Source organism: Peromyscus eremicus, chromosome 2 (assembly GCF_949786415.1).
Source record: "Peromyscus eremicus chromosome 2, PerEre_H2_v1, whole genome shotgun sequence".
Taxonomy (NCBI): Eukaryota; Metazoa; Chordata; class Mammalia; order Rodentia; family Cricetidae; genus Peromyscus; species Peromyscus eremicus.
In genome coordinates, this window is record NC_081417.1 from 124,952,215 (window position 1) to 124,966,623 (window position 14,409).

Consider the following 14,409-nt stretch of genomic DNA (forward strand, 5'->3'; position numbering starts at 1 on the left):
TTGGGCAATAACATATGGAAAAAAGGATGGATATATGTTTCCTAACTTACATCCACATAAATTTCATTGGATCAAAATGTAAAACATAAAACTCTAAAGCATTGAAAAGAATTCCTCAAATAAATTTTTACAGCCTTAGAATAGTTTTTTCTTTTAGATGTAAATTGAGAAGCTAAGTTAGGCCATTTCTAGATGGCCAAATCAATATAAGTAAAGCAGATATAAATGACAAATTGGATTTAAAAGTGTTTTTCTTTCTCTTATTCCCATTTTATTCTTCACCTGGCTGATCATACTTGCTATGGCTTGAATATGGAATTCTTCATAAGCTAATGTGCTGAAAACTCAGTGCCCAGATGGTGGTATATTTTGGGAGATGGTAGAAAATTTAGGAAGTGGAGCCCAGTTGAAGAAAATACGTCACTGAAGGTGTACTTCTGAAGGTTATCCCTGCAACCACATACAATGGAGAAAAAAAGCTCCTTCAGCATATGGTGCTAGGAAAAGTGGATATCCAAATATAGAAGAATAAACTAGATCTGTACCTCTTACCTTGTACAGAAATAAATTGAAAATGGATCAAAAAATCAATATAATTCCCAAAACTGTTTGAAGAAAATACAGATATAGTTATGAACAATGACTTTCTGAAAAATGTCCCCATAGCTTAGGAAACAAAACCAAAAATTGACAAATGTATTTTGTGGAATTAAAAAGTTTCTGCACATTAATTGAAATAAATTGAGTGAGGAGACAGTCTATGGAATGGGAAATAGTCTTTGTTAGATACATATCTGGCAGAGTTTTGATATCCAGAATATATAAAGAACTTAACAAGCTATATATCATAAACTGAGTTAATCCAGTTGACATATAGCCTAGTGAAATTATAAAACATTTCCCCAAAGATGAAGTAGATAGGTTCAATAAACATGAGAAAATGTCAACATTCTTAGCCTCCAGAAGAATGGATATTAAAAATAATCAGATTATTTATCATCTTGGTCATAATGGCAACCACAAAGTTAACAAATAATAAATACTGGTGAGGATGTGGGGAAAGGCAGCCCATACATACTAATGGTGGGAAGAAATGTAAATTAGTTCAGCTACTGTAGAGACAAATATTGAGGATCCTTAAAAATCTAGAAATAGAATTACCAGATGAATCAGCTATATCAATTGCATATAACACTGAACTCCAGAGGCATACTTGAACATTCCTGTTTATTGCAGCACTTTTCATGAAAGCCAAACTGTGAAACCACCTGTGATTGTTAACAGATAATTAGGGGATCAAGAAAACATGTGCATCTACACAACAGAATTTGGTTCAGATCTAAGGAAGAATAGAATCATGACATTAGCAGAAAATGGATGTAACTGAGACCATCTTCTCAAGTGAAATAAACTATTCTAAGCAAGACAAATATCAAGTAGTTATTTTGCTTTCATTTGTAGACTTCAGGTTTTTGTAGTCAAATAAAACCATATATATGAACTATGTATTCAATGTTTATTCCCACATATACACAAATGTATATATATGAAAACATTTAGGAGATTGGGGTAAGAAGACTTGCAGAAGGATAGAAATTATTTTTATTAATTCTATTACTATGCACAGTGAATTTTCAGCACTTGGTAAGAATGTTATGTTTCTCCATGAGTCCTTCTCTCTTTATACACTCTCTATATACTATGAAGTGAGCTGGCTTGCTCTACCACCTGCTTCCTACCATGATGATCAGCCTGTCCTCAGGTGCACAGCAGTGGAACCAGACAACTATGAGTTAAAACTGCTGTGGAAGATTATTCTGTATGCTGTGAATGTGTGTTGCTCTGATTGGTTGATAAATAAAATGCTGATTGGCCAGTAGCCAGGCAGGAAGTATAGGTGGGATAAACAGACAAGAAAAATTCTGAGAAGAGAAAGGCTGAGTCAGGAGTCACCAGCCAGACACAGAGGAAGCAAGATGACAAGGCAGAACTGAGAAAAGAAAAAAAACAAGCCACATGGCTAAACATAGATAAGAATTATGGGTTAATTTAAGTGTAAGAGCTAGTCAGTAATAAGCCTGAGCTAATGGTGGAGCAGTTATAAATAATATTAAGCTTCTGTGTGATTATTTTATAAGCAGCTGCAGGTCCACAGGTGAGAGAGATTTGTCTGTACCATGTGGGGCTGGGCGGGACACTGGAAAACTTTCCAACTACATAAAACCTCTGGAACTGTGGACCAAAACAAGGTTTTCTTCCTTTAAAACATTGTTTTTATATTCCTCTGGTCTCAGCAATAAACCTTTTACTTTGCTCAATGGGTTTTTTCCTCTAGAAAGGAGGAAAATAAAGATAAGGATAATGATGATTAGTGTTCTTACATGTTTCTGAGTACTGTGTGTATCAATTCTTACCATACTGGAATTGTAAACTAGATTTTTATATCTTAATATTTTATTCTCAACTAGTTTGTAAACTTTCAGAGGCATGGTTTATTTTTTTTGGTGGGGGGAGGTGTGAAAATGATATGAGGTAACATTTCTCAGTCCATTACTTGTATTAAACTCGCCTACCTGCTTACTACTTCCCGAATTTGCATAAGCCACTTAAATTCTCTTCACCTCACCTTTGTCTTATATAAAATGATATTAATTCCACTTTCATAATGTTATTTTTCTAATAAAGTGGATTTGCTTATATAAAAATGTGAGTATAACTTGAATATTTCTCTCATTCCATACTGCATATAACTCAGTGGCTAAGCACACAGAGGGTGTCATTTTAATAAGTGTTTACTGAAGTGTGTGAGTTCTACATGGAATGTTTATTTGAAAGGAGGCACCATAACTTTGTAGTGGGAGGGTGCTCTCTGTGGATATAGAAACTACAGGAGTCCCTAGACTACCACACTCTGAATGATATCATGGAGAAACTCATTTCTGAGACCCTTTGTGGGGTGCATTTCTAAACCACTTTCCATGCCTGGCTATTTCATACAATAAATGTATGAGGTCTCTGGGAACTTCAATAAGCGTGAAGTAAGTCTACATTTCCTCCTGAAATACTTCCCAAAGAGTATCTGACATGCAGGAGAACTGAAGTCGGCTGTTAGCTAATTTTCTAGGCATTTCATCTCCCCTGCCCACCTGACATTTTTCTATCAACTGTTCCTAACAGAACCTTCTGTGGTGATGGAAATGTTCAGCACATATGCTGACTAATACGATAGCCACTAACTGCATGAAATGAGTAATGAGCATTTGAAATGTGGCTAATACAACTAAATAACTGGGTTCTAAATTTTATTTAAAATAAAATTTGAGCAGTACAGATCTGTCCTGTCTTGTCTTTCCCTCTTTACTACTAACATCTGCACAGCATCTGGCTCCCGAGAGGCATCAGGGGATGTTTAATTTATTATTCTAAACACATTAGGTTTTTAAAATTTTACTGGATTCATATTCAGCAAATGCAATTTCATCCATCACCCATTTGTGATGCAGAGCAACTCTCTGAGGTAGGTCGAGGCTTTATCACAGTTTGTTGAAAAAGAAAACTGAGGCTCAATGAGTGTAAGGTTTTTTTTTTAATTTTTTTTTATTTTTTTAAGACTATGAAGGTATAAGGTCACAGTGTTAATAGAGTCCAGATCCTTCTCATTCTTTTTCTTTTCATCTCCTTATACATAATGAAATTCCTTTTTCAGCCCCAAATGACTGCTCCCATAAGGAAATCCTCATAAGTCTCACAGCTTTTACCTGTCATCAGGATTGTGAAAAGCATGTGTACATTCACTTTGCTGGTCGTGTGGATATTTTGTGAATTTTACACTGCTTAAGTGTCAAAGACATTTCTGATGGGTAGATTTTACCCATATCTACTGATATTTTTCAAGCAGTTTTTGGTACTTTTACCAAGATGGTGCCCCAACTTGTTCCACATTTTAGTGAAGAGGATTAACAGTTGCATGCACATTGCCAGCATTTTACCTAAAAAGCTTTGTGGTCTCTCTACTTTTCTGTGTAAGGAATTTTCTCAAACTCTTTAAGTCAGCTAGGCCCAGGACACAAAAATAGGAAATATGAGAGAGTTTAATTTAAGCAACAGAAAGCAACTCACAACCATTCCGTTGGAAATTAGGAGACAAATGTCCCAGTTGCAGAGGAGCAAGGAGCCAGGGGCCTTAGGACTTCTGGTGCGCTTTGATTGTGCTAGTCACACAATTAGTTCTCAATGTATTTAAGTTGAATACAGATCACTCATCTTATCCATGAAGGCCAAGCACATTAAAAGAAGTGCTGGGAAATTAAGAAACTTGTCCCAAGTCCTTAGAAACCATAGAAATGTCAACCCACCTAGGCACTTGGATTGACACCAGGGGCAATGAAGTGTCATCCTTGCAGACTTAGCCTAGGCAAGACACTGGCAGCTGAGCTTGCTCAGTTCCCAAGTCGCTATGGCTTGGTTTCAGAAAGAAACCTTGTGGAGTCCCCAGCCTGCAGGCGGGGAGCTTGAAGGAGGTGCGCTCCTGCGAGGGGGCGGAGCCTCGGCTGTACGCTCTCTTCTGCCCCGCCCCCTGCTCCCAGCCGGCCGCACGGGGCCGCCGGTTTCCTTAGCAACCGTCGTGCAGCGTCTTCCTGAGCGAGCTTCTGTCAACCCGAGGATCCCACCGCTCGCTCCCCACTGTCCCGTGGTTTTTGCGTGGGTTCATAGACTGACGGACAACAAAAATGGCGGAGCGGAGCCAGACGGCGCCTGAGGCAGGTCTGTGAGGGCCGTGGAGCAGGGGAAGGCTGAGGCGCCTGTCTTGGGCCTGAGGGGACTGAGGACTCTCTTCATGGCCCTACCCCTGAGGAGGCACCCTTGCGGGTTACCTTGTCGTGACTATTTCCTCAGGGTCAGGGTTCAAGGGAGAGATGTGTATCTCTCTGAGTGGCCAGCAGGGAATCTCAAAGTTCTGCTGATGGAGGGCTTTGGGGAGGAGTGTGCACACTCTTGAGTGAGCATGGGCCCAGAAAAGGCTTGGAGAGAAGATATAGGACCCTTAATACTGAGTGACACCTGAGATGGGGGCCGTGTCAAGGTCCTGGAGAAGGAGGGTGTTCACAGTCTTGTGGTAGCTTGCAAGGAATCTCTCCTGGGATATGATTTAGAACTGGGGAGAGGAAGCAGATTTTGTGGAAGATATATTACCTCCATATCGGTTCCATAGAAGTGAAGTTTATGCAGAATATTTGTGTTTGGGAGGAAAGTCCTAAGGGCCACCTAAGGAATCACACAGAAAGTATACAAATCTTCCTATGAGTCCTTAAAAAGACAAGAGACTTGAAGAGTCACTCAGAACTCCAGTCTGTTTGGAGTCCACCAAAGGAGGCTGGAAGCTGGGCACGAGTGTATGTGGGATCTTGAAGGTCATTCAAAATCACAAAGGGTTACATGTCCATATCTCTGTGAGTATAAGATGGCCTTTAAGTAGCAGGGACTCTGACAGGAATGGAAACCCAGGATCCTGCTTCTAAGGATATCCTAATAGAAGAAAGCAAGAGTCCTTTGTATAGAAGAGGTTTGTCTGTAAAACAAGCAGAGGATTAAACAGCTGAAACTTTAATGTAGGGGATAAATCAGTGTTTGCATAGAAAATCAATGACTTTGGGATATATATGATGGTGGGTTGTAAAAGTGGGCTATCTATAAACTTATGTACATATCCTAATTAGATATTATGAACTATGGTTACAAGAGTGACTCACTTGAATTATTCTAGACCCCCCTCACTGTGTGTGTGTGTGTGTGTGTGTGTGTGTGTGTGTGTGTGTGTGTGTGTGTGTGTATACACACTAGTAAGGCAATACAATACAGGAACCATAACTATAAACTATTTAAAATGGTTAAAAATGATTCAGGACACTATTATCTTTTAAGGCCTCTCATTGTTTCTTTTTGATTGGTATCTCTAATTCTTCCTCTATTTATTTTAAAATTGTTGCCCTTTTATAGTTTACTGTGAACACTCCTTTATTCTTACCCACTTAAAATGTTTATTAAATGCTAACTATATTACAGATACCAAATTAGGCATGGCAAACTACTTGCTCTTAATTCTCTTGAATATTTTTGTATTTTATCCCCTTTGAATCTATCATATAAATAAAGTTATTTATTTGTATAATTAATTATCCCTCTCCTTTCACTAATATATAAACTCTAAAAGGGCTTTACTTTGCTTATCAGTCTCACATGGTCTAGAACTAAATCTGATGAATAACATATTCTCAATGAATAAATAACTGGATTGACTGGATGTGATAGTTTAGCTGAAATATAATAGAGATTGGATGAATGAGGAGAGCAAAGAAAAGTATAGGCAGAGAGAACTCATGTACAAAGACCTCAAGGCAGGTGTTAATATATTTTGTAAGGATCTAAAGGAGAAAATGTGGTGGAAGCTCATGGGGCAATGGGAGGAGAGTGGTGGAAAGGTGAAGCCAGGTCTTATAGTACTCCTATGCTTTCATTTTGTTCAAATTCTCAAGGATAACGGAAAACTGCTGAAGACTTTTAAGTGGGAACATGGCATCATTAGAACAGTTGAAAAAATTCTAGCTATAGTAGGAAGTACTAACAATTCAAGAGTATAGAAGAACATGTTAGAAGATAGTAACAGGCTGTAGAACTGAGATGTAGCAGATAAAAATAGACAGAACTTAGTGAAATATAAGGTACCAGAGATAATTGTTTTCTATATTATGTAAATGATAGTTGGTGGTGCCATTACAAAGATAGCATTAGATGAGGTCTTAGCTAGATTTGAGAGGGAAGACCATGAATTTAGTTTTTGACATATGAAGTTTGAGGTATCTTTAAGAAACCCAAATAAGTGGAGACATTGACAAAGGAGTGAATTTATGTCTGAACCTGCATGGATATAATTATTTTGGAAGTGAGATAATTAGTAATGTCATAAATGTGAATGAAATTGTGTAGAGGGAGAAAAGGCCCAGAGTGAACTGAGATATTTCAGTATTTTCCAGTGAGACTGAGAAGGTATAACCAGATAGAATATAACCAAAAGACTGTTTCAAGATAAATAGAATCTTCAATAGACTAAATATTGCCAAGTGATGTGAAATGAGGAGTGCTAAACTAGACTTAGCAACAGGGAGGTCATGGGTAACTTTGATGAGAGAAAACTGATGAGGGAAAATCCAGGTCACCTATCTTCTAGATTATTATGCCTTCTCCATCTTTGTTTCTTTCTTAATTCATATTTCTAAGTGTGGTGGTTTAATATCATTTTCAATTTGATATAATATGGAATAATCTGAGAAGGGAGTGTCATTGAGGGATTGTCTAGATCATGTGAGCATGTCTGTCATTAGGAATTGATTTAATACTATTTCTATGTAGCAAAATAATAGTAGTAGGTTTCCACAGTGGAAGCAGCACAAATTGGTCTTGATGGTGGGAAAAAGGGCACAAAATTGGGTGGACGGATGAGGGGAGGTAGATCTGGGATGAGTTGGGGGAGCAGAAGAGAATATGGTCAAAATACATTATTCAACAACATAGAATACAACAAATCCTGGAGTAACTCTAAACCCCTGGAAAGTAAAAAGTACCATTGTCAGGGTAGGGGATGATGCCAGGGAGCACTTGAGAGAGGGATAGCAGGGTACAGTAATCAGATAGGGAGACTAGGAAAAACTATGAGCTCTAATTAGGAATGGGAGAGGGAGATAAATAAGGAGGGTAACAATGAGAATGTCTGAAAAAGTAGTAATTATCTACCTAAAAATCTTACAATACACATTAGTCTGTGTATAAATAAACATATATGGTTTCAATGATTTTTTTTTTCCATCTGGACTGACAATGCTCCTTCTAAGAGCCAAGACCATCATCTAACAAAACTCAGCACCAGGCAAGAGAAGTCCTCTTTTGAGTTGTTAGGGTTCTTCAAGAGACTCCAAAAACATTGCAGGCTATTGATATTGCCCTTGGGTGTCCTCCAGAGAGAGAAGATAAGTCCCTATTACTGAAGATAGGATGCACTTCAGACAGAGGGCCCAGAGACCCGTGAGCTAAAAGTGACCTGAATTCCTCCTACCTGAGAAGAACTAGCTTACACTGTACAAGAAAGTACCATGCAAGTTTCCAAAGGAGGGAAGCAAACAACAGTTGTATCCAGCTATGACACTTATGAACCACAACAGAGACCACTGTGGCATGATTAACCCTAAGAGTTCAATAGTGGCATGCATATCCTGACAGTAAACAACATCTCTCTTGTTGAACTTAAGATCTCTTCTCATCAAGAGGGAAGCCATGCCTGGTACTGGAAACCTAGTCAACAACCCAGGGCTAGTGAAGTTGTGGATCTTGGAGGAGAACCTACAATCACCATTTTACTAAACCAGCAGGATACCAAGATATATTCTAAATATTTGTCCTTATACCCACAGATAAGTGCAGTCCTACCACTCATCAAGGAACTTCTCTTTGCAACAGATAAAGACCATTAAAAACTCACAACCCTTCAAAGTGCAGAGTTGTGAAGACCAGTCCCAACAGGTACATCTACAATACAACCCCTTCACCAAAGGCCCAGGGATCATTTTGGAAGAGGGGACATGAAGACTGTAAGAGCCATAGGATGAAAGAGTTTGCTGTGAGATTGTGTCTTCTAGTAATGCCAGAAGCAACACCCATAAAGTCTCACCAACATGACTGCCTAAGCATGAGCTGAGCAAGGACAACAGTAGACATACTAAAGTGGATGGAGGAGATCTCAGCTCTACATAAAGAACTACAGACAACTAAGGAATGCTGAGAGTATGAAGATCATATCAATTGGTTATCCAATACCAAATAGCCCCGAAAACATACATACCAGTAACATTATACAGACTGAGCAGGTTGTATTTATGCAATGGGTAACACCGATTCAAGCATAAAAACACACATGTGCATATGTGTATTTGTATGTATGTATGTACATAACATCAATTAATGAACAAAGAAACCATGAATTTGAAAGAGAGAGAGGAGGGGAAGATGGGAGGGCTAGGAGGGAGGAAAGGGAAGGGGAAATTTTTATAATTATAATCTCAAAAATAAAACTTAAAAAAGAAAGTAATATAGACACACCTAAAGTATATAATGTAGGTTGTATTATGAAAATGAACCAGTACAGCAAAAACTAAATCTCAGACTCATCAAAGTACTTCCTTTCAGGTCCCTCCTATAGTAAAGAGATGCTTCACACTGATAAAATAATGATGCATTTCGTCTATTTCCTACCAGTGAAAAGACACTCATTGAGCCCAGTGAGAATGTTGCCCAGCAGGCAGAGTAAACAAAGTTTTCTTCCTCTTATTTATAAATACAGGTTTTTTAGAAGTTTTGTGAGTCCCAGGTTGTAATGATGAGAAATGGCTGGCCGGAAGTAGAAAAAAGTCTGTGTTCTTCCTAAAAAAACAAAACAAAACCCCCTACATTGTATAAAGTTCTCAAATATATATATTTCTTTATTGATTCTTTGGGATTTTCCCATCATCCACCCTAATCCCGCTCACCTCCCAGTCCCTCCATATTCTCCCCTTATCCCTGCAGCATCCCTCCCCCAAATTAATTAAAAACAAAACAAAACAAATAAAAACCCTACCCCATTCCTGTCTTTCCAACACTTTCATTCATCCTAGTGCAGTATACCCTTTTGTCCAATCAGCCCCACCCACATAATGACTCATTGCAATGAGTCATTGGTTTGGTTCAAGGGTTATGCACACCATCATCACCGGACCCTCACCAAAGCTTCACTCAGATATCCTGCTGTTGCCGTCGAGTCATGGAGATCCTGCGGTATTGTTCCACAGGACCAGTCCCTTCGTGCACTGCACTCCAACAGGTCATAGGTGGAGTAGATGTTAGGGTGGGCCAACCCGAGGCCCAGGATGTGGGTCTTGGTTGTAGCTGAGGTAGTTGGTCCAGGCCACTGGGACCAGCCCCTCAGGTTAGGGGCAGAGCTAACTCTCTAGGCCCATGTCATCAGATCAGTTCTCCCACACCCATGGTAAGTGGTGGGACCATCTCTTTTGAGTATGGGGGTTAGTTCTCCCATAGGGATGCCGGGCCAGCTCTTCTGCTGCAGTGTCCAGAGAGGGGCCGGGCCAGCAATCCTAGGGTTAGTGATGGGGCATGCCCTGGCTCAGCACAGGCCCTTGGATTTCAATGCACATGATTTCTATGACCCCCTGTGGTAACACAGATCATGAACATTATCATAGACCCCAACTGTAGCAGGAACATGGACCCAGACATGCCCTTAGCAGCAGCTTGGGTCCAGACGTCACCATGGCCCCAGTGGCAGCAAGGCCCTGGGACACAAACATGGTCTCAAGTGGCTGTCCAGACCCTGGGCATCCACACAGCCCCTGGTGGCAGCAGGAGCCATGGATGGACATCAACCCAGACTCTGACTGCTGCTGGGCCGCAGACCCAGACATGGCCCAGTATATTTTTTAATATTTTTCAGCTAATAAAATAATTGTATTACAGACAGAAAAGTGTACTTTTATTCATATTAGTTATATAAATTTAAGAACATTGCTTTTCATGAAAAGTAAAACAATACTTGGACACATTAGAAAAAAATCACTAAACTCATTAATTCTAAAATTATCTTTTGCTTTAACTTGAAAGTGTTATTCATTTTTAAAAATATAAATAATTAAAATTTAAATAAACATTCAAATTTGTTCATATTGAAATTCAAGGACAATTTTATTAGTGGTTAAGAGAAAACATAGTATAGGTTAGGTGAAAATCTTGGCAACTGTCAGAAGGAGTTGGAGAGAAAGTCATGTCTTTTTACAAATAGAAATAGACTGCTTATTAAGAAAGAAAGAGGAAAGGAAAGAAAGAAAGGAAGGAAGAGAGAAGGAAAGAAAGAAAGGAAGGAAGGATGGACGTTGGCTTATGAGCTGAGGAGAGAGCTCAAGAAGCTTGTTCATACATTTTTAGAACCGTATTTATGACATTGATCTACTTTTTTGTGTACAGCATTCCAAATTTTTACATTTTATTATGAATTTATAAACAAATTTATTTTAGGCTCAGAGTAATGTCAGATGAGTGAATATTTGACTGGATTTGTCAGTCTTCCATTTACTACCACATTAACTTACATATACATTCAGAATCTAGTATTTCTAGATGATAAGGCTTTTAAAATACACACTTGGCATACATATTTATAATGTATTATAATATATTTATATGTAATTCTTTATAATTTCTATTTAAATGAATATACATATATATATTTAAAATGGCATTTATATAGAAAGTGACCTCTTAGATCTCTGAATCCTGAATCACTCTCTTACTATGTGTAGGAACAAGAGAGATGCTATAGCTCACTTTCAGAGTTCTGGAAGAAGAGAAAAATTTAAGCTAAAATTATCATTGCTCAAATATGTCTAGCCCCCTTAACAATGCTCAAGTCATGGTTTTATAATTGCACATTGAGTTATAATAAATTTAGAAGTATGAAAAAGGAAAATAGGAACATAAACAATATGAGTTTCTTTTCTTCTTTTCTCTTTCCTTCTTTCAGTGTATATTATTTTAGTAAAAAAGTAGTAGCGGGAAATTAAAAGGGCTGTACTGATCTTTCCCATGTCCATCATTTTTCTAGACTATCATTATTAAATCTCACTGTGGATGGTCTCTGGCCAGAACTTGGGTAAACTCTTAGGAAAGTAAACATAAGTAAATTGTTACTTTCTGAACTGATTTTAGGGTATTACATATTTTCAAGTGGATATATAAACAAAATATAGGGCCAGTTATTTAAACTTGGTTGTATCTGTTTGCCCTAGTTAACCCTAACTATAAACTTGATATAGCTTAGTCACTGAGAAGGAAGTCTCAACTGAAGGACTGCCCGGATTAGATTGACCTGTGGGCATGTCTGTGAAGGATTGTCATGATTGTTAATATTATGGAGTCCAGCCTAGTGTGGGCTATACCATTCCCTTGGCAGGTGGTCCAGAATTGTAGAAAAAAGCTGGCTAGGTATGAGCCCGTGAACCAGCAGGCAGTGTTCTGTCATGGTTTCTGCTTCAAGTTTCTGCTTGGCTTCCCTCGTTGGTGGGTTGTGATCTGAAAGCAGAAGCCAAATAAATCCTCTACTCTCCCAAGTTGCTTTTGGCCAGAATCTTTTATCATGGCAACAGAAAAGGAAGCCAGGACACTATTCAAACTGAAGCTTATGACCACTCTTTCAAGCTTGTTCAGCAGAACTGTGTCTAATGGACTCTTACTTGGGCATGAGAAAGATTAATACAACTTTCTAGTGGGACTAATCTTCAGTTTATGAAACAGGAACATCGAGGGTGGCAGTGATTCAGGTGGTGTTACCCATTTCATCTCAGTGTCCATATCAAAATAATACCATTATCAGTAAAGAGCTGAGATGTATCTCCCTTTTTTCTACTACACTGCATTATGCTTATCTTAGTCTAGAGGTTGCAAATAAACAGCAACCATGATGGATCAACAGATGTATTGTGTTGGGCCCATGAAGCATATAAACAAGGGCTTCATTAGGTTAGGATGATATTAGTTACTACAAATAGGTTTTATATAAAAACAAGAATTTCTGGTTTTTGTGAAAACCCAGGGCATTTGGTGAAGCCAAGCCTTTTTTGTTTTTATATTCACAGTTGTGGTTGAATAGCTATTCCCACTTTAGAAAGAGACAAAGTATGGTATAGTTCTCAATACTGCCTGTTTTTACTTGATGGGAAGATTATTGTTAGAGAAAGCCCACAGGGATACCCAAAAGGAACAAACACCACTTTCTTCTTAACTTCTTTTTTCATTTTTATTCAATTTCATATTACCTATGTAACTCTTTAAATTTTGTAATGTCTGTTTTATATCATTCTTATGAATTTTGGTCAGTCATATATATGTATATGTTTATGTATTATATCACACACATATATATATATTATACACATATATGTATATCACACACACACACACACACACACACACACATATATGTATGTATTATTTTTACCTGGTATCTAGTATAGAGGTAAACTTATGCTCTTCTTTCATCTACCTGCTTAGAGGACTCTGAAACTATCAGGATTTTTCTTATTTTTACTTACTAATTTCTAAATATTCCATGTACATTTGTACTTTTAAAAACTATATAAAGAATGTATGTTTTAGAGATATATGTATACTCTTACACATATGTAAAATCATAACAAGTTAGATATGAGACCAATAATAATAGTTCTTTCATGTAAAAGAACAAAAGTTCTTTCTTTCAGGGGCTGGTTAGATGGCTTAATGGTAAAGTAGTTGTCATGGAAGCCTGAAGACCTGGATTTGATCCCTAGAATCCAAATAAATGTGGAAAGAAAGAACCGAATCTACAAATTGTCCTCTGATCTCCACACTTGTGCTGTGGTGTGCACATATCCATATATACACTAAACACACAGACACACAGACACACAGACACACACACACACACACACACAGAGAGAGAGAGAGAGAGAGAGAGAGAGAGAGAGAGAGAGAGAGAGAGAGAGAGAATATTAAAATAAACTTAAAATAACTAGTCAGTTTTAAATTATTTCCTATGTGGTTTGTGCCCTCCATCTTTCTTTTAAAATCTTGATTTTTTTGTTTGCTTGTTTGAATAAGGCAGGTGGTTTTCTTGCATTTTGGTGATTGCTTCTCTCTGGTGTAGTATAACATTTTCTCATGTTTTCTGTATTTTGTATGAATCATTGGATATATCTAGAAATTTGATTGGGTTTGAACCTTGTTTTAAAATCAAGAGTACTTCATAAATAGTATTATGTTCTTCCATCTAAAGGCATATAGTCATCTGGTTTTCTGTTTCTGTGATGCTAGAAGCCATTGAGCAATTATTAGGCAATTATATATAATTTACATTTAAACATTAATAACTCAAAGTAATAAAGGCCCAGCTGAACTTGAGAAATATAGGGGAAGGAAAACTATTCATGAATGATCTTATTAAGGAAAATTTGATGGAGATAGTAGGTCTTTTTTAAAATTAATTTATTTATTGTTCATTATTGTTTTGCCTGTGTAAGGGTGTAGGTCCCCTGAAACTGTAGTAACAGGCAGTCGTGAGCTATCATGTGGGTGCTGGGAATTGAACCCAGGTCCTGTGGAAGAGCACTCAGTGCTCTTAACCACTAGGCCATCTCTCCAGCCCAAGACAGTGGGGGGGGGTCTTAAAGGTAGGCTTTAAAGAATGTGAACGATTCTGGTAAAAGGATATGATTCATTAGCCAGTTTAGGTTAATTTATATAGTCATAATAAATATAGTCAGCAATAACAATGATTTA

The 14,409-nt window shown here is 37.8% G+C and overlaps 1 protein-coding gene across 7 annotated transcripts in view; it reads left to right on the top strand.

The window, feature by feature from the left end:
- The first annotated feature begins 4,599 nt into the window (after nt 1-4,599).
- Nucleotides 4,600-14,409, top strand: part of LOC131903881 (BEN domain-containing protein 5) — a 1,181,880-nt gene continuing 1,172,070 nt past the window's right edge. For 5 of the 7 annotated variants that reach the window (XM_059254709.1, XM_059254708.1, XM_059254710.1 and 2 more), the window contains exon 1: nt 4,601-4,764. In XM_059254709.1, the coding sequence (XP_059110692.1) occupies nt 4,731-4,764 (34 nt within the window). In that variant the 5' untranslated portion in view covers nt 4,601-4,730. Of the gene's footprint in view, nt 4,765-14,409 lie in introns of all 7 variants that reach the window. The other 2 variants (XM_059254714.1, XM_059254716.1) reach the window with 2 other exon arrangements.